The sequence below is a fragment of the Choloepus didactylus genome, chromosome 10, assembly GCF_015220235.1.
Source record: "Choloepus didactylus isolate mChoDid1 chromosome 10, mChoDid1.pri, whole genome shotgun sequence".
NCBI classification, from domain to species: Eukaryota; Metazoa; Chordata; class Mammalia; order Pilosa; family Megalonychidae; genus Choloepus; species Choloepus didactylus.
Genome location: NC_051316.1, coordinates 110,350,383 through 110,370,446, shown reverse-complemented (window position 1 = coordinate 110,370,446; position 20,064 = coordinate 110,350,383). Strand labels below are relative to the sequence as shown.

At 41.8% G+C, this 20,064-nt stretch overlaps 1 protein-coding gene and 1 pseudogene across 5 annotated transcripts in view; one reads left to right on the top strand and one right to left on the bottom strand.

Moving 5' to 3' along the window:
• Positions 1-8,428: 8,428 nt before the first annotated feature.
• Positions 8,429-20,064, top strand: part of SUSD1 (sushi domain containing 1) — a 177,539-nt gene continuing 165,903 nt past the window's right edge. For 2 of the 5 annotated variants that reach the window (XM_037797037.1, XM_037797038.1), the window contains exon 1: positions 8,431-9,233. In XM_037797037.1, the coding sequence (XP_037652965.1) occupies positions 8,930-9,233 (304 nt within the window). In that variant the 5' untranslated portion in view covers positions 8,431-8,929. Of the gene's footprint in view, positions 9,234-20,064 lie in introns of all 5 variants that reach the window. The other 3 variants (XM_037797035.1, XM_037797034.1, XM_037797036.1) reach the window with 3 other exon arrangements.
• LOC119505089 lies at positions 9,278-19,841 on the bottom strand (annotated as a pseudogene).

Genomic DNA, 20,064 nt, shown 5'->3' with positions numbered 1-20,064 from the left:
TTTCCATGGAGGTGTTGGCCTGCCCATTGGGTGGGTCTGAATTAAATTACTGGCTCACTATATAAGATCAAACAGAAGGAGTGAGTGTGCTACAGCCAAGAGGGACATTTGGAAGAAAGCACAGGAGCTGCAGATGAGAGATATTTTGGAGATGGCCGTTGGAAGCAGACTCTTGCTCCGGAGAAGCTAAGAGAGGACAAATATCCCAAGTGCAACTGGGAGTGACATTCTTGAGGAACTGCAGCCTAGAGAGGAATGTCCTGGGAGAAAGTCATTCTGAAACCAGAACTTTGGAGCAGATGCCAGCCACTTGTCTTACCAGCTAACAGATTTTCCAGACACTATTGGCCATCCTCCAGTGAAGGTACCTGATTGCTGATGTGTTACCTTGGACACTTTGTGGTCTTAAGACTGTAACTGTGTAACCAAATAAACCCCCTTTTATAAAAGCCAGTCCATCTCTGGTGTTTTGCATTCCAGCAGCATTAGCAAACTAGAACAAACCCTATCAAGTAAAGCAAATGCCAAGACGCCAAAAAAACAACAGAAAATTTTAAAGCATATGAAAAGACCAAACGATATGGATAACCCAAACCCAAACATCCAAATCAAAAGATCAGAGGAGGCACAGTACTTGGAGCAATTAATCAAAGAACTAAAGACAAACAACGAGATCATGGCACAGGATATAAAGGACATGAAGAAGAGCATGGCACAGGATACAAAGGACATGAAGAAGACCCTAGAAGAGCATAAAGAAGAAATTGCAAGAGTAAATAAAAAAATAGATGATCTTATGGAAATAAAAGAAACTGTTGACCATATTAAAAAGATTCTGGATACTCACAGTACAAGACTAGAGAAAGCTGAACAATGAATCAGTGACCTTGAGGGCTACAGAATGGAAAATGAAAGAACAAAAGAAAGAATGGGGAAAAAAATTGAAAAATTTGAAAAGGACCTCAGGGATATGATAGATAAAATAAAACATCCAAATATAAGACTCATTGGTGTCCCAGAAGGGGAAGAGAAGGGTAAAAGTCTAGAAAGAGTATTCAAAGAAATTGTTGGGGAAAACTTCCCCAACCTTCTACACAATATAGATACACAAAGCATAAATGCCCAGCAAACTCCAAATAGAACAAATCCAAATAAACCCACTTGAAGACATATTCTTTCAGACTGTCAAATACTGAGGAGAAGGAGCAAGTTCTGAAAGCAGCAAGAGAAAAGCAATTCACCACATACAAAGGAAACAACATAAGACTAAGTAGTGACTACTCAGTGGCTACCATGGAGGCAAGAAGGCAGTGGCATGACATATTTAAAATTCTGAGAGAGAAAAATTTCCAACCAAGAATACTTTATCCAGCAAAGCTCTCCTTCAAATTTGAGGGAGAACTTAAATTTTTCACAGACAAACAAATGCTGAGAGATTTTGGTAATAAAAGACCTGCCCTACTTCAGATACTAAAGGGAGCCCTACTGACAGAGAAACAAAGAAAGGAGAGAGAGATGGAGAAAGGGTCAGTGTTAAAGAGATTCAATATTGGTTCATTAAAGGACAATAAGAGAGAGAGAGAAAAATATATCTGACAAACAGAAACCAAAGGATAGGATGGCTGATTCAAGAAATGCCTTCAGAGCAATAATGTTGAATGTAAATGGATTAAAATCCCCAATTAAAAGATATAGATTGGCAGAATGGATCAAAAAATATGAACCATCAATATGTTGCATACAAGAGACTCGTCTTAGACACAGGGACACAAAGAAATTGGAAGTGAAAGGATGGAAAAAATATTTCATGCAAGCTACAGCCAAAAGGAAGCAGGAGTACCAATATTAATGTCAGATAAAATAGACTTTAAATGCAAGGATGTTATGAGAGACAAAGAAGGCCACTACATACTAATAAAAGGGGCAATTCAGCAAGAAGAAATAACAATCGTAAATGTCTATGCACCCAATCAAGGTGCCACAAAATACATGAGAGAAACACTGGCAAAACTAAAGGAAGCAATGGATGCTTCCACAATAATTGTGGGAGACTTCAACACATCACTCTCTCCTATAGGTAGATCAACCAGACAGAAGACCAATAAGGAAATTGAAAACCTAAACAATTGGCTAAATGAATTTGATTTAACAGACATATATAGGACATTACATCCCAAATCACCAGAATACAAACTCTTCTCTAGTGATCATGGAACTTTCTCCAGAATAGACCATATGCTGGGACATAAAACAAGCCTCAATAAATTTAAAAAGATTGAAATTATTCAAAGCACATTCTCTGACCATAATGGAATATAATTAGAAGTCAATAACCATCAGAGACTTAGAAAATTCACAAACACCTGGAGGTTAAACAACACACTCCTAAAATAAATGGTTTATAATGTAGAATGTAGGGGAACTAGTGATAGAGAGCAATTAATGAAGGAGGAACAATAACCCAGTAAGAACAGTTAAGCTATCGTGAGTAAATTTAACTTTCTGGGAATGCCCAGGAATGACTATGGTTTGTTAATTTCTGATGGGTATGATAGGAACAAGTTCACAGAAATGTTGCTATATTAGGTTATTTTCTTGGGGTAGAGTAGGAACATGTTGGACTCCCTTGTTATGGTTTGTTTGAAATGTTTTTTTAAATTGTATGCTTTTTTTAATTTTTGTTTTGATATAGTTGATTTTAAAAAAAGTTAATAAAAAAAAAAAACAATGAAAAAAATATGCAGAGCTCCCTTGAGGAGCTGGTGGAGAATGTAGGGGTGTTGGGCTCCCCCACCTTGATAGTTGCTGATGTGCTCACAGACATAGGGGACTGGTGGTTTGATGAGTTGAGCCCTCTACCACAGGACTTGCCCTTGGGAAGACTGTTGCTGCAAACGAGAAGCGAGGCCTCCGTATAAGTGTGCCTAAGAGCCTCCTTCCGAATGCTTCTTTGTTGCTCAGATGTGGCCCTCTCTCTCTAGCTAAGCCAACTTGGCAGGTGAAAACACTGCCCTCCCCCCCTACATGGTATGTGACACCCAGGGGAGTGAATCCCCCTGGCAACGTGGAATATGACTCCTGGGGAGGAATCTAGTCCCGGCATCATGGGATGGAGAACATCTTGACCAAAATGGGGATGTGAAAGGAAATGAAATAAGCTTCAGTGGCAGAGAGATTTCAAAAGGAGCCGAGAGGTCACTCTGGTGGGCACTCTTACACACAATATAGACAACCCTTTTTAGGTTCTAGTGAATTAGAGTAGCTAGCAGTGAATACCTGAAACTATCAAACTGCAACCCAGAACCCATGAATCTTGAAGACAATTGTATAAAAATGTAGCTTATGAGGCGTGACAATATGATTGGGAAAGCCATATGGATCACACTCCCCTTTGTCTCATTTGTGGATGGATGAGTAGAAAAATGGGTGAAGGGAGAAAAAAAAAAAAAAAAGACATCCAGTGTTCTTTTTTACTTTAATTGTTCTTTTTCACTTTAATAATTATTCTTATTATTTGTGTGTGTGTGGTAATGAAAATGTCAAAAATTAATTTTGGTGATGAATGCAGAACTATATAATCGTACTATAAACAACTGAATGTACGCTTTGTTTTGTATGACTGCATGGTATGTGAATATATCTCAATAAATATGAATTAAAAAAAAAAATCAGTTACAGGCGTGGTCTGTCCTAAAGCAAAATTCCCCTCTGGCTGTGGACTTGTGAAACTTAGAACAAGTTATCTCCTTCCAATATGCAAAGGGGAAACAATCATAGGATAAACATTCCCATTGCTATGAGGAGAAACTGAAAGGAAAACAGGGTTTAAGGGACCAAAACAGTTCCTAAAGCCCACAGGGCAAAGTCCATTAGATTTCAAAACCTGAGAGTCATTTACAGAATGAAGTTTTATCCTCGGGGCAAAAGTGGCATGGTACAAATCAGGAATGTTTCTGTTCATTAGTAATGAACATTCTGAAGAAGAAATCAAGAAAAACAATTCTACTTACAGCAACAAAATGAATCAAATATCTAGGAATAAATCTAACCAAGGATGTAAAGTAGTTGTACACAGAAAACTATGAACATCGCTAAAAGAAATCAAAGAAGACATAAATACATGAAAGGATATTCCATTTTCATGAGTTGGGAGACTAAATATTGTTAAGATGTCAATTTTACCCAAAGTGATTAACAGATTCAATGTAATATCAATCAAAATTCCAACAGCCTTCTTTTCAGAAAAGGAAAAGCCAATAATCAAATTTATATGGAACGGTAAGGGGCCTCACAGAGCCCAAGCCATTTTGAAAAAGAAGAATGAAGTTGGAGGACTCACACTTCCCGATCTTAAGACATTTTTCAAAGCCACGGTAATCAAAACAGTGTGGCATGGGCACAAGGATGGACATAGAGATCAATGGATCTCTAGAATTGAAAGTCCAAAAATCAACCCTCACATATACTGCCAAGTGATTTTTCACAAGGGTGCCAAGTCTGTTCCATTGGGAAATAATAGTCTCTTCAACAAATGGTGCTGGGAAAACTGGATAGCCATATGCAAAAGAATAAAGTTGGCCCCTTTCCTCACAGAACATACAATAATCAACTCAAAATGGATCAAAGATCTAAATATAAGAACCAGAACTATAAAACCCCTAAAAGAAAACGTAGGGAAGCATCTTCAGGACCTTGTGTTAGGCAGTGGTTTCTTAGACTTTACACCCAAACCACAAGCAACAAAAGAAAAAATAGATAAATGGGACCTCATCAAAATTAAAAAAAACTTTCGTACATCAAAGAACTTTGACGTGAAAGTAAAACAACAACCTACAAATGAGAGAAATTACTTGTCCTTGTAAGTAATTAATATTCAGATTATATAAAGAAATCCTCCAACTCAACAACAAAAAGACAAACAACCCAACTAAAAAATGGGAAAAGGCTTGAATAGACATTTCTCTAAAGAAGATAAACAAATGACCACAAAGCACACGAAAAGATACTCAACATCTGTGGTGGTTTGAAGCTGTATGATGTACCCCAGAAAGGCATAGTCTTAAACTTAATCCATTCCTGTGGGTGTGGGCCCATTTAAGTAAGACCTTTTGACATGGCTACTTCAGTTAAGGTGTGACCCATTTCCTTCAGGGTGGGTCTTAATCCTCTTATTGGAATTCTTTATAAAGGGAATGAATGCAGAGAGAGAAAAAGAAAGTCAAGGAAGCAAGAAGCTGAAAGCAAGGAAACCTGGAAAAGAAGAGAGAAACCAACAGATGCCCGCCATGTGTCTTGCCATGTGGCAGAGGAGCCAAGGATTGTCAGCAACTGACCTTTGGGAAGGAAGCATCACCTTGATGATGCTTTGATTTGGACTTTTTCACCACCCCAAAACTGTAAACTTGTGAACTAATAAATTCCCATTGTTTAAGCCCAAACCATCTCATGGTATCAACTTTAAGCAGCCTCAGAAACTAAAACATCATTAACTGTTAGAGAAATGCAAATCAAAACCACAACGAGATAGCTTTTCAAACCCACTAGAATGGCTACTGTTAAATAAATGGAAAATTACAAGTGTTGGAGAGGATGTTGAGAAATAGGAACACTCATTCATTGTTAGTGGGATTGTAAATTGGAGCAACTGCTATGGAAGACAGTTTGGCAGTTACTCAGAAAGTTAAATATAGAACTACCATATGACCCTGCAATCCCAATACCCCAAAGAATTGAAAGCAGGGGCTCAAGCAGATATTTTCACATTGATATTCATTACGGCATTATTCACAATAGCCAAAATATGGAAGCAACCCAATTGTCCGTCAACTGATGATGGTTAAAAAAATGTGGTATGTACATACAATGGAATATTATTCAGCTGTAAAAAGGAATGAAGCTCTGATACATGCAACAACATGAATGAACTTTGACGATCTCCTGTTCTGTGAAATAAACTAGTCACAAAAGGACAAACATTGTATGATCTCACTGATATGAAATAATTAGAATAAGCAAATTCATACAGTCAGAATCTAGAACATAAGTTACCAGGGGCTGGAGTGGGGTAGGGAATGGTGAGTTAATGCTTAAATTGCATAGAGTTTCTATTTGGGATGATGGAAAATTTTGGTATAGGATGGTGGTGATGAAATTTTGGGCTGTATATATGTTACAAGAATAAAAATTAAAAAAAAAAGAAATTTTATATCACTGTACAACACAAACAGTGTACCCTAGGGTAAACCCTGGACTAGAGTTAATAGTACAATTATAAAAATGTTCTTTCATCTGTTATAACAAATGTACCACAGTAATGCAAAATGTTAATAATAGGTAGTGTGCCGGTTTGAATGTATTATGTCCCCCAGAAAAAGCCATATTATTTGATGCAATCTTGTGGGGCAGACATAATAGTGGGGATTAAGTTGGAACATTTGGATTAGGTTGTTTGCATGGAGATGCGCCCCACCCAACTGTAGGTGATAACTGATTGGATGTTTCCATGGAGGCATGGCCCCACCCATTCAGGGTGGGCCTTGATCAGTGGAGCCATATAAACGTGCTGCCTCAAAGAGAAGGAACTGAGTGCAGCTGTGAGTGATGTTTTGAAGAGGAGCAAGCTTGCTAGAGAGGAATGTCCTGGGAGAAAGCCATTTTGAAACTGGAACAGGTAGTATATGGGAACTCTGTATTTTATGCATGATTTTTCTGTAAACATACAACTTCTCTAATAAAAATTAAAAAACAAAACAAAACAAAACAAGAAAATTAGTGAAAGGTGAACAACACTATAAAATCAGATAATCTCTGGAAAAGGTACTAGACAATGCCCAGCCCTTTGCTGAAAATATACCCAGTAATCTACTTTGTCCATTTCCAAGTTTTGGGTAATTTTTCCTGATTATCACCAGAACTGGCCTTAATAACAACAACAACTCGTCCAGATAATAGGAGAAGAGACTGCCGCGCCCACCCAGTCCATATACTTCCCAGAGCAGGCCGCTATCTTTGTTGAACAAAAAAATAATTTGCCAGAAAGCCTGCTACAAAAGAGCCTAACAAGTTTATTTTTAACTACTTCTTTTTAGGGCTGCACAAGTTTAGCCCTTATATGGGTGTGTTTGTGCCTGGTTAGATTTAGGGCAGGCTCATGGTAGGGAGAGAAAGCAAGTGGGGATAGGGGATGAAGTAGGGGGTTGCAGGAGAAGGAGCAGGGACGTGAGTGTTCACATGTACACACATATCAGCATGCATGCGTGTGTGTGTGTGTGTGTGTGTGTGTGTGTGTGCTTGTGCATGTGTGATATACCGGCACAGTAAGACAAGGGGAGATCAGCTTCAGATCTGAACTCCTGCTCTTGGATAACACCACAGACACCACAAGATCAAAGCCTTCAAAATGGAACTTCAAAATGGAAATTTTGATAACTGCTGTAACAGGGATGAACCTGGAAGATACTGTGTTAACTGAAGTATTGTGCCTCTCACTTATATGAAACACCCAGCATACGCAATTCATAGAGACAGAAAGTAGATTATAGGTTCCTGGGGGGTGGAGTGGTGGGGTGGGGGTGCATAATGGGGAGAGAATGCTCACTGGCTTCAGAGTTTCTGTTTGGGGTGATGGAAAAGTTGTGGTAATGGATGGTGGTGATGGTTACACAATTTTGTGAACATAACAAACACAGCTGAATTGTATATTTGTAAGTGGTTAAAATGGAAAATTTAAGTTGTCTATATGTTACCACAATAAAAACTGAAAAAAGAAAACAGAACTGTACAACACAGTGAAACCCAATGTAAACAATGGACTTTGTTAATAATATAGTAACAACACTGGTTCATCAATTGTGACAAATGTACCACACTAATGCAAAATGTTAATAGTAGGGATAACTGTGTGTGTGTGTGTGTGTGTGTGTGTGTGGGTGGTGGTGGTGGAGGTGGATAGTATGGGAATTCTATACTTTCTGCATGATTTTTCTGTCAATAAACCACTGCTCTAAAAAGAAAAGTGAAAAAAAAATCTGGTGGATTCCACGCCTAAATACCGCTCTCATTTTCCACTTCTCTGCATATTCATGGCCCATGCCCTGTCCAGGACACGTCTTCTCTTGCCTGGATTCTGCAGCAGCTCTAGGAGTAACTTCCTGCCTCCGGTGCCCCAATTCCAATCCCACAGAGCAGACAGCGAGCCTTCCCTGCTAGGTCACTCCCGTTACAGCTTCTCGGCAACCTCCTTTGCTTGGCTTCCGAGGACTTCCCTCTGCAGCCCAATGCCCCTTCCCAACCATCTCTTCCTACCTAAGGAGGCCCTCTTCTCCATGTCTAGAATAGACTCTCTTGTCTCTGTCCCTTCGCACATGCCTTTCTCACCCCTAAAATTCCTCCCCTACTTTCTTCCCATCCGTCAGGTCTTAGCTTAACTGCCTCCCAAAGCCCTCTCTAGCGCCCCAGGCTGGGTGTCCCCGGAGCAGCGTGACCTCCTGCCAGACCCTCTCCCACCGGGGCTCTGCTTGCCCTTAAGCTCTCATCAATTGGGCATGTCTGTCGCCCCTGGAAGGCGATGGCCGGTGGCTTCTCGCCCCCCTCAATTCGCCCGTGGAGCTCTCCTTCACCTCTTTGAAGGTTCCCACTCCTCCTGCCCCGCCCCCCGCGGCCTTTGCCTCCTCCAGGGGGCTTCCCGGAGGACCACACCGCTTGAAGCCCCTGTTTGTTATAGTTTACACTCGCTTGGCGCCCAGAAGACGTTTCCTTCTCAGCGCAGCCCGGGAGTCTGCATTCAGCTGTGTCATTATTTGATTGACGTCCCCTGCGGAATGGAAACCCTGAGAGGGCCTGAGCTGGCGCTCTGCTCGCTCTTGGGTCCCCAGTGCCCACCTCGCACCTGGCGCGCAGCAGCTGCACGAATGAGTGAATCAGCGAGCGCATGAACGATCCCTTCCCGGCGCGGAGGCCCGGCCGGGAGGAAGGACCCGGGCCCCGCGGCCTCCCTGGGACCCCGCGGCGCCCTCCGCTCAGCCGGAAGCAGCCGGGCCGGCCCCCTCCTCGCGACGCCCGCCGCCTTATCTCAGCGCCTCGGGGGCCGCAGGCGGAGTCGCGGGTGCGCCGGGAGGGAGGCGACGGCATGGGCCGGGGGCCCCGGGACGCGGGCCGCCCGTCTCGCCGCTTGCTGCGGTTCCTGCTGCTGTTCAGTTTGGCGCGCAGCGCGACCGGGGCGCCGGGAGCGGACGGTAAGGGCAGACCGAGGCGCGGCGCGGCCCGAGTGCCCCCAGGGTCACTGGCTGGTCTCCCAAGCGCTCCCGGGACTCGTCCCCGCCTCTGGGCCGGGCCAGCGCGGAGCCGGGACGTGGAGTGCAGGTGGGGCTCGCTCCAGCCGTTTGGGCTCGGGAAGGCGGAGCTCAGAGAGGCAGGAGGGGCTCCCCGCTCTGGCTCTCCAGACCTCAGGGCTGCCGGGGGTGGCCTGTTTCTCCAGGCTTGCCTGGGGCCGGGCCGCCAGCTCCTCCAGGGACCTGTGGCGAGGTGGGGGCAGGGCGCGGGCGCAGCCCCGGGGAGAGCCGCGCCCCGCGTGGAAGGGCGTTCCCCGCTGCACTGTCACGCTTCCGGCTCCGCTGTGGCTTCGCACGACAAATTCTTGTCTCGAAGCAATTTTCTTTGTACCTTTTTATTTCTTCACCTTGTTGAAGAACCGGTTGCTAATAGGATACGAGAGAAGTGTAAGAAAGTTTACAGGAACAAAGCGTTCATTGACTCTTTCATTCATGTAATCACTGACCTTGGGTAGCTGTCCTGTGCTGCGTGTGAAGACGCAGTGCTGGCCCTCGTGGAACTCAGAGTCTGAACGATAAAAGTCCACCCCAACCCATAGCAGAGCGCACAGTCAACCCTCTCCACACATGTGTGTGGAATGAGTGAATTCCAAACAAAGGGGGCAACATGAGGAAGAGCGTGTAGGAACGAAAGCATGGGGAGTAGAGTTGAATTTCGTATGTAGGAGAGGAGTGGGAAATGGGGTGGAAAAGCAGACTGCATTTAAACAGAAGGCAGAGTGCCTTGAGTGGCACACCCAGGATTTAGACTTAGCTGTTCCTGGGCATTGGGAAGCCATTGGATGCTGTTGTGGGTTTTTGTATAGGGGAAAGAAATGAAAAGTGGGTATAAGGAGAGCTCCAGCTTCCTTGATAAAAGCAAACACTCATCCTGAAGTGAAGGGAAATTTCCATGTAAGGAGATGTGGGGAGACTTTGAGGCTCAGATTCCTTCCCCCCAAATTCTCTTCGCCTTAGGACTTTTGCCATTACAGGTGGGTGTTTCTTTTGATGACTCAGCCTTCTGGAGTGGCCATTTTTACACATCAGATACTCTGATAGGCTTTCCAGCCTCCTTCCCTAACTTGATCTTACATTCCACTGTGGTTGTGCATAAGAGCTTGTAGAAGCTGGGGACCTGTTTCAGGATGTCTGTAGAAGCTGGGGACCTGTTTCAGGATGTCGTGCTGGGCTAAGATGTTTGAAGATGATAACCACCTAAAGCCATCCACAAGTGCTTAAGGTTGTGGGGGTGGATTTGGGGAAATGAAAGTCAGGGTTCCATTGCCTGGTTGACCCACCTCTCCTTATGAGGCATTCTCCTGCCATTACAACCTTAGAGGATCTGTTTTATTAAGGGCAAGTTTCCTTACAGTGGACAATGTGGGGAAAGGCTGGAGGCTTAGAGGAAGTGGTTGCCATAACTGGCCTAGAAGTACTGTGGACTGAACCCGCAGTAATGACAACAGAAGAGGGCTGAAAGGAGATGATAAGGTTGGAGTGGAACTGGAAGGACATAATAACAGACATTAAGGTACAAGGAAACAGAAGAGTAAAGATAACTAAGGTTTTGGGACTAGGTGGCTTGGATGTACAGTTCGATAGAAGGAAAAAAAAAGATTTGGAAAAGAAGATGATTGGTTTGGACATCTTGAACTTGAAATGCCGTTAAGGTGTTCAGAGAGACAGAATCCACAGGCAGTCGTGTGCCAGAGATGTGGACTTGGAGAGTCACTTGAAGCCTTGAGGTTGAAGAGGTTGAGAGGACCCAGGACAGATGCTTGGGGAAGACAAAGTTTAGACGGTAGCTGCAAGTGGAAGAGAAAGAAGCAGCAGCCAGATAAGCAGGAGGAAGACTGGACACCAGGGGAGGGTAACCCAAGGGGATGGTGACTTTGGCCGGTGGTGACCCAGAGGCTAGCAGAGGAGCGAGGGAGAGAGCCAAAGCAGAGGGTCTTAGATGAGTGTAGAGACCTTGGCAGAACAGATACCCCTTAAAGTGAGAGGAAAGAGAAGGGAGCATCCAGGAGGGCTGGCCAGGTCAGGACACAATTTTGGGGGCTGGAGGAGAGGGAGGAGTGAGAGGAGTAAAGCGGACTTGAGCATAATTTGGACTGAGGGACATTTTTCAGCAAAGAGGGAGAAATTGAAGATGCAAAAATAAATGAGAATATTTAATGGAGAAGGTCCAAAACAAAGTTGGGCTCCAAATGGGAGAGATCAGTCTCTGAAAGCGGAGGGAAGGGGAAGAATGGAGAAGAAATGCTCTTCCTTTTCACACAGCTATCTATGTAGTGAGTGTTTTTCCTATTTCAAAACCAGCTCCGTTGTCCTCCCTCCTGGGAAGCCCATTATAGTTATCCACTTCTCCCTGCAGCACCGGCGATGCCGTGCCCACTCCTGTGTTGTACAGTTATACCACAGTGCAATGTAATTGTTTACCAGACTCCTTGTGGGGTGGGGTTGTGGCTCATATTAGGAATCTGGGAACACGTGATGAATTAAGTTTCATTAGTATTGAGCTGGGGTGTTTGGGGGAGGAGGGAGGTGGAGGAGTCCAAGTCAGATGCCCTGAGTGTGAAGAAAGACCCACAAATGAGACCAATAATTGGTAGAGCAGGAAGGTGTTGGTGGGTGGGTGGGGTGCCAGGCCCCAGGGGAATAGAAGGTTTGGAATGGGCGAGGAGGGGTGGAACCAGTCCGTCCTGTTTCTTAACCTTTCTCTGGGAGTGGCTGTGGGACTTGCTGGCTCAGGCCTGGCTGGGGTTTGGAAGGGTCAGAGGGAGGAGGGGCAGGGACTCATGGGGAGCAGTGGTGGGGAGGGTTGGGGGAAGCTGTTCTTATGGTATAAAATGCACCGACTTCACTAAGGCTGCATTTCTTAGGCTTGATCTTCATTCTGTCATCAGGAATCATAGCTGCGTGGTCCCTATTCCGAGTGCAGAAGAGGGAGTGGATTATTTTGGAGTGATTTAAAATTGTTCAAAGGAAGGAGCAGGATCAGAGATGGTGAAGAAGGACCCTGCAGCTGCCTGTTCCACCTCCAGGCACTTGGCTCTGGGCACATGCTCAGCCTTCTAGCCACATTGTAAAATGGACTTCTAGGTCTCAGTAGCCCTGGAGAGCATGGGGCCAATTGGCATCCAATTAGTATTGGAAATTAATTGCATGGAAAAAATGGTGTACAGTCTACTTTGAGAATGTGAGTCAGGTGTGAGGCAGCGTGTGGTAGGAACTGGGGTTGGGGTGTGGCCAAAATTAATGGCTGCTTAACTCAAAACTCAGCATTGAGATTAGGGCACTTGGCATGGGCTGGTTCCTTTTATGTGTGTGTGTGTGTGGGCAAGGCTAGTTGATCTTGGTCAAGGGAGAAAGTGTACAGAGGAGGGCAGAGGAAGCCTGGGGGCCCTGGGAGCCATTTTACATGAGGAAAGTTAAGGATTCTTTTTTAAAATTTTATTTTATTGTGGTAACATTGTTAAAATAAAGACGAGCAAAATTCGGTTAGAGCTCAGAGAATTTTATTGAATAAATTCATGACTTGGGGAGATTCCAATTGCTAAGAGGTAGAGAGGAATTCCATTGATCAAAGAGAGCAACGCGCTTTTATAGACAGAACAAGGGAGTATATTGGGAGGAAATTTGCAGACTACATTTCCTAATATGGTTAGTTGCTTAGCAATGAGGAAGTTGGCAATAGCTGATTGGCTGATTTAAATTCTGTTTTCTTGGTGAGCTAGGCATTTATAGGGAACAGAAACTTACCTAGATTTTGGTCTTGCTGATATGGGGCTTAATGTAGGTGTTCCAAACCAGCTCTTGAAGGGTTTGGGTCAACACAGCCCTAAGACCAAAGAACACACCAGGCAAGGAGTCAGCAAGGGTTTATTAGGACTGATGCACAGGAGAAGGTTCTTCCCAGTGGCAGCCAGCTGGGAAATGGAAGTCAGTACTCCACAAGGGTGGGGAGTGCAAAGGGCAGTTTATAAGGGTTTAGGACAAAGACATTCCGCAGGGTATGAGAACAGAGTTTCAGCAAAGTCTTGTGACACACGGGTCTGGAGGTTTGTTATCAACAGTGATCAGGGGAGGGGAGTTTCAGTGCTTTGTTTGTGATAACACCTGCACATGCTTTCTTCCCTGAGGAGGTCTGATGACCTTCACTTTCTGTCCTGGTCATGCAGGCTGCTATGTGCTGTGGGACCTCATTCCCCTAGGGAGCAGGAGCCCAGACCCTGGGTCCCCAAATTAAGTGTCTCTGGTTGGGTCCACTAGACTTTATTTACCAGTTTCCACCATTTTGATCTGGCTTGTGGCCAGGCCTAGAACTGAGATCAAAATTTAAGACTTTAACGCCACTCTCAGCTACAATCTGCTGGCTCTAGAGGGTTCCCTAAGGTGATTAACTCTAGGTTACAGATGTTGAGAGGTTGGACGTTTTTGTACTCTTTGAACTTTGTCGTTCTAGGTGTTACTGGATAGGTGGTAGATTCTTTGCCAGATGTGCTCAAATGTTCAATTCCTGTGACACTGGGGTTTCAGAGAGAAAGAATTCATTGCTAGGCGCAAAGCAGGAGAGCAGATGGCCTATTGGCCCAAAAATCTGTCTCCCCAAATTGCAGTAATTCTGATAGTTTTCTAGTATTTAAAGATGTGCAGGTTTTAGGTAATGAGCACAGTGGCCCCATATGACATATTAGAAGTGATTTAATTATTGAGCATGCTCGATTGATTACATGTGTAATCACAGAATGTATGTAAGAAAATGGCAGCCTTAATATGATGATGGGCATAATTTTTAATATTATAATGAGATATAGGTGACTTGTAGGTTAAAATCTAAGCCACTACACATGTTAGGTGGGCCCATTTTGGTTAGGTCCAGCTTTGGTTATCAAGATAACTTTGGACTTGGGGTGGGTAAGTTCTGGGCTTATCCAAGACCCTTCATTAATAAACATTTGGGGCTGTCTTTAGTGATCCTAAGACTCTATAGTAAAAAAACTGGATAAAATAGGTACAAATGAAGGTCAGTCATAAAGTTTTTACAATCACAAGGGCACAAGATAAAGGCTATACAATCATTATCAGAGATCAAGCTGGGTTACAGTTCAGAGATTTCAGGTTTTCCCCTCTGTCTACTCCAACATACTAGAAAGCAAAAGGAACATCTATATAATGATCCAGTAATCATAATCATCCCTTAAATCCTAACTTCTCTGTTACATAGGCAGATGGACACCATTTGGTGAGGTGGCTGCATGCAACCATTTAAAACTTTTGAGAGGATATAGCACTCTGGGAGACTATTATGATTAATATGAGTAGTAAGATACCCAATGTATGGAGATTACTTTTGAGCTAAAGATCCCAGGACCCAAATTAATGGAAATTAAAGAGATCAAAAAGTGATCTTGTGGAAGGACTTACTTGTTTGAGCCATGTGGCTTGTTTGACTATTTCATGTACCTGCATTTCTACCTTCTCGGAAGTGTTTATCCAAGTACAGCGGGTGGGATCGATGACAATATAAACTCTTTCTTGCTCAACCAGCAAGTAGTCAAAGGCAGTTCTATTATTTAGGATAATTTTTGCTAAAGAATCTAAAGATTTTTGTTGTGCAGCAATAGCCTTTGCAATGGAATTAGCAAATTTTCCTACTGTTATAGATAAATTTCTTATATTTTCATTCCTAACCAAGACAAGAAGAGTCTAAGGACAGAGGCCTATTCGGCATCAGTGATACCCCCAGGCAATTTGTGTTTAGCTTGGGAATGTAAATTAAGTGGAGTAGTACAGTTTGAAGCTTTAGATTTGTTATGAATTTCTAAGGGAACAAGAAGGCATCCGGAAGTGCATTTTCCCGGCACTGTCCAATGACCTATGCCGGGAGGAACCCAACTGGTAGAGGTTTTGTTTTCTCCACAGAGAAAAATAAACCCTGGAGGGGTATAGCCCACCCCTAGAGATGTCAGGTCATCTCAGGGACACCTCTGGATACATGAAATGTCCATTTGCCACGTTCGTGATATTGGGAGTTGTTTCATCTTGCCAGGTTGACTGGCGTGTTGGGAAGAAGGGTGCACAGCTAATGGCTGTGCCATTATCCTCGCCACAGGGTAAGTCCTTCCTGATGTTTGTACACTGTGAGACGGGAAACCAGCTCCTTGGGTAGCAATCCTGACTCAGTAGAGACGAGAGAGAGAGATTGAGCGTGAGTTTCTGGCATCACATAGAGATCACGGTCATTTGTGATGACAGGTTCAACAACCAGTTGGATGTCCCCGATTACAATGGCCTGGGAAAAACGAATGCCAGCCTTGTCTTTCTAGGCCATGGCAAGGAGGAAGAAACAGACAAGGAAGAAGAGTTTAAATATTTTTGGTAGTTGAATTTTCTAAGCAAGATGGAAAAGGTGTGCAAAAAGGGTTTGGAAACGGTAGAAATACAACAATAATTTTCAGGAATATTTATGATAAGGAATATATCAGGAATACAGGGATTCATGGGGTCTTTTTCTGTGATTTTGGGTGTAAGTTGTCTATTTTGGTTTGCTAAAGCTGCTGAAATGCAGATACCATAAAATGGGTTGGCTTTTACAATGGGGATTTGTTAATTCACAAGCTTACGGTTCTGAGGCTGTGAAAATGTCCAGATCAATTCATCTTCAAAACGATACCTGGACTCCTCTGTCAGATGGCAAGGCACATAGCGGCGTCTGATGGTCTCTCGCTTCCCTTCAGGTTTCATTGCTTCCAGCTTCTGGCTTCTGTAGCTTCCTCTCGGTTTCTGTGGCTTTCTCTCTCAGATTCTGTGTCTTTCTCTTTTTCTGAATTTCATCCTCTTTTAAAGGACTCCAGTAAGAGGATTAAGACCCACCTGGGACATGCCTCAGCTGAAATAACCTAATCAAAAGTTCCCACCCACAGTAGGTCTATGCCCACAGGAATGGATTAGCTTTAAGAACATGATCTTCTGGGGCCCATAAAGCCTTCAAACCATAACATAGTCTACCGTGTGAAGCCGTCTGCTTCTTGTCCTAGTAAATTTTAGTCATAGGTCTCCGTTTGGTCACAGGTCCAATTGTTGGAAGGTTGTAAGACGTGAACCCAAGGTTCAATCCCTTCTAGTTTGACTGCAGTGTCAGAAGTGAAGAGGTCCCTTCGAGTAGTTCAGGCTGTTTTGTGTTGATGTTGCTTCCAGTCTACCCAATTGCAGGAATTTAGGCTGTGAGGAGTCCGAGGGAGATGCAGGTCTGGAAATGTGTCCTTCCTCTGTTGGAGATAACCTTTTTTTTTTTTTTTTAATGTCTTAAGTTTTTATTTTTTTATTGCTTTTACTTATAATAAAATAAATACTTTCTACATAAAACAGTCATCTGAAATTATGAATATAGTGTACAGGGTTAAAGAATGAATTTTTCTTTTGAATGTATGTATCATTTAGCTTTGTAAGAAACACTTTTTTTCCCTTTATTATATAGGATTTATAAAGATGTCTTACTATTTCAAATCTAAGAACTCTATGGTAACAGTTTAAAAAACTGCATTAGTTAAGCTGTATTTTTAAATATTACTGTACACATATTCTATAACTTGTCTATTTAACTTGAACATTAGCCTTTTTTCTGTTGTTTTTGTTTTTCCCCGATCATATGGCCTGACTTTGTGGAGCAGAGGTTCTTGACTGGGGACAACATTGACCTCCAGGGGACATCTGGCAATATCTGGCATGATTTTGGTTGTCACAACTAAGGGAGAAGGTGATACTGGTCTCTAATGGGTAGAGGCCAGGGTTGCTGCTAATGTCCTACAATGCACCAGGCAACCCCCCAAACAAAGAATGATCTGGCTCCAAATGTCAACAGTGCCAAGGGTAAGAAACTCTGTTATAGAGTATGACCCAATTCCCGTTTTATGAGCAGCACCTCTGCCCACTCTAATTCTGAAAACATATACTTTGGTAACTGCCAAGACTATTATAAGATTTAACCTAATCAATATAAACACTTGCTCATTGCCAAAAGCAATGATTATTTTAAATTTCAAATGATATTCCAGAATAATTAAACCACAAAATCAATTTACAATGATAGAGATTAGGATGTATACCATTTAATTTCTCTTGAATCTGCTCCACTAGTTTAATCTGTTAATAATGAAAGTTAATTAGCACAGTTTTTAGGTAGTCACACAAATAGCTTCTTTGCACATTTTCTGGACCATGATTTAAAAAAAGAAATCAGTGATATATAAAGCATCTGGCAAATAGCAAAGTATATTGCAAGTGTTCTGAAAATGTTTATCACAAAAATATTAAAAATGAAGAACTTTACTTATTTGTTTAAGTTTGTCATGAGCCTGTTTTTCAACAGATTAAATTTTCTTGTATTCTGTTTTATAGTAATGTCTCATACATGTCTTCTTCTATAAAGTACGGTGCATATGGATGGGGCATATGAAATAAAATTAAGAAGTCAGTAGCCCAGAAATTAAATGAAAAATAGGGAGGGATGGGATGTTTTAGGTGTCCTTTTTTTTTACTTTTATTGTTATTGTTATTGTTATTTTTATATTTTTGGAGTAATGAAAATGTTCAAAAATTGATTGTGGTGATGAGCGCACAACTATATGATGGTACTGTGAACAATTGATTGTTCACTACGGATGATTGTGTGGTATATGAATATATCTCAATGAAACTGAATTAAAAAAAAAGAAATTTAAGAGAGATTGACGAATGCAACATATGGGTCTTATTAGCAACATTATTAAAACAAACAAGCTGTGCAATTAAAAAATAGTGTAACAATCGGGGAATTTTAATACTGTCTGCATTTTGGCTGACACTAAGGAATTATTGTTTTTTTTCAGGGATATTAGTATTAGTGTTGTTATGTTTTTTTTAAGTCCTTATTTTTAGAGACACATATAGACATATTTAGATTTGAAATGATATGTCTGGGGTTTGCTTCCAAATAACGCAGGCATGAATGTAAAGGTGAAACAAACAAGATTGGCCATGGATTGATCATTGTTGAAGCTGGATGATGGCTACGGGGGGTTCATTGTACTAGTCTCTCTACATTTGCGTATGTTTGAGAATATTTTTTTTATTAAATAAAAAAAAATTTGAAAGAAAAATAAAAGTCAGTTTGCTCCACCCAAATTCTAGTTGTAAAAGTATCAATGTAGCAAGTGAGTTTTCCGAATAGGGAACCAAATTAAAAAAAAATGCTACATTTACTATATAGAAATTCTCAGTACTTTACTAATTACTCACCCTTGCTTACACATTCGATGTATTTTCTCAATTTCAACAAACTGATTCAAATGATTTAAATTATCCTACCATTTAAAGAGGAAAGTCTCTGCAATAATTTTGAACCATGGAGTTATCTTAATTTCACCACTGGCTGCTTTTTTCAGTTCTTCTAGTTCTTCCTTTGCTACATAACAATAGCTTTTAATCTCATTAGAATCTAGATCCAAAGTTACATTCTTCCTCATAATCAGAATGTAATCAATTTCATGTTCTCCCCAAATACCATCAGATTAAGCTGTGTAGTGAATTCGTGTTACATAATTCATTTCTTCTGGAGGAACCTCTTCCATGGGAATTCCTAATTCAGCTTTTAAATGCCTCTGTGCTGCTCGTCTTACTCCAACTGCATCATTTTCTTCAAGTTCTCCTGTATTACTTAATGGATGACAGCAACAATACTGATAAAACAACCTGGAAAGGTAATTTTAGCATCTGATCTCTGCTCTTGTAGAAGCTTATTTTAGTGTTGAATAAGAAGACACTGGAAGCTCGATGCAATAATCCTTTGTCAGTGTTTTCATTCAGCTGACAATTCTTTTCGGTCTCAGCTCCAATTTTTTTCTTTTTCTTGTTTAAGGGTTTTATTGATAATCACTATGGGGAAACAGAGCTATAACAAAAAATAAATATGGGAATGTTACAAAGCTTAAAGAATGCTATTTATAAATTTCAAGCAATGTAAAAGAAGCTCATAAAATCAGAAGTGAAATTCTCATTCCCACTCTAATAAAACATTCCCTATAGATAACCACTGGTAAAAATTTGGTGTATCAGTTGCTGCGAATGAATGGATTCATGGGTGGATGGATGGATGGATAGATGGATGGATAGATGGATGGATAGGTATGGACACAGATGGAATTGCATTATATCTACTACTCTGTAACCTGCTTTAATTTTCAGCCATATAGTGTAGTCAACTTTCCATCTCAATACATATAGATGTGCATTTTAAGTATTTTGGATATTACTCCTGCAAAAAATTAAATATATAATTTTTTTCAATTTTATAGAGATATATTCACATACTGTGCAGTCATACAAAGCATACATTCAGTTGTTCACAGTGCCATTATATAGTTGTTCAGCTCCAATTTTATTGTCATTTTCATCAATAATAATACACATCTCTGCCAGAAGTTGAACCTGTTGCTCGTGGAGATTGTCAGTGTTTATTTCAGACATTGTTACGATACATCTGATCGGCCCTAAAACACCCGTGTTCCTGCCACAGAAAGCCACTGGGTCACTGAGCCCGGCAATGAGGATGCCAACTCTGTTGGGGATAACCTTTTGCACAGACCATTAGAGATTTACAATACTGATTGGCTCATATTGTACGAGGATCAATGTTCAGATGGAGGCCAATTGACATAGGTCTTCCAGTGGTAATTTCATAGGGAGAAAGTTCATTTTCCCCAAAGGTGTGCTT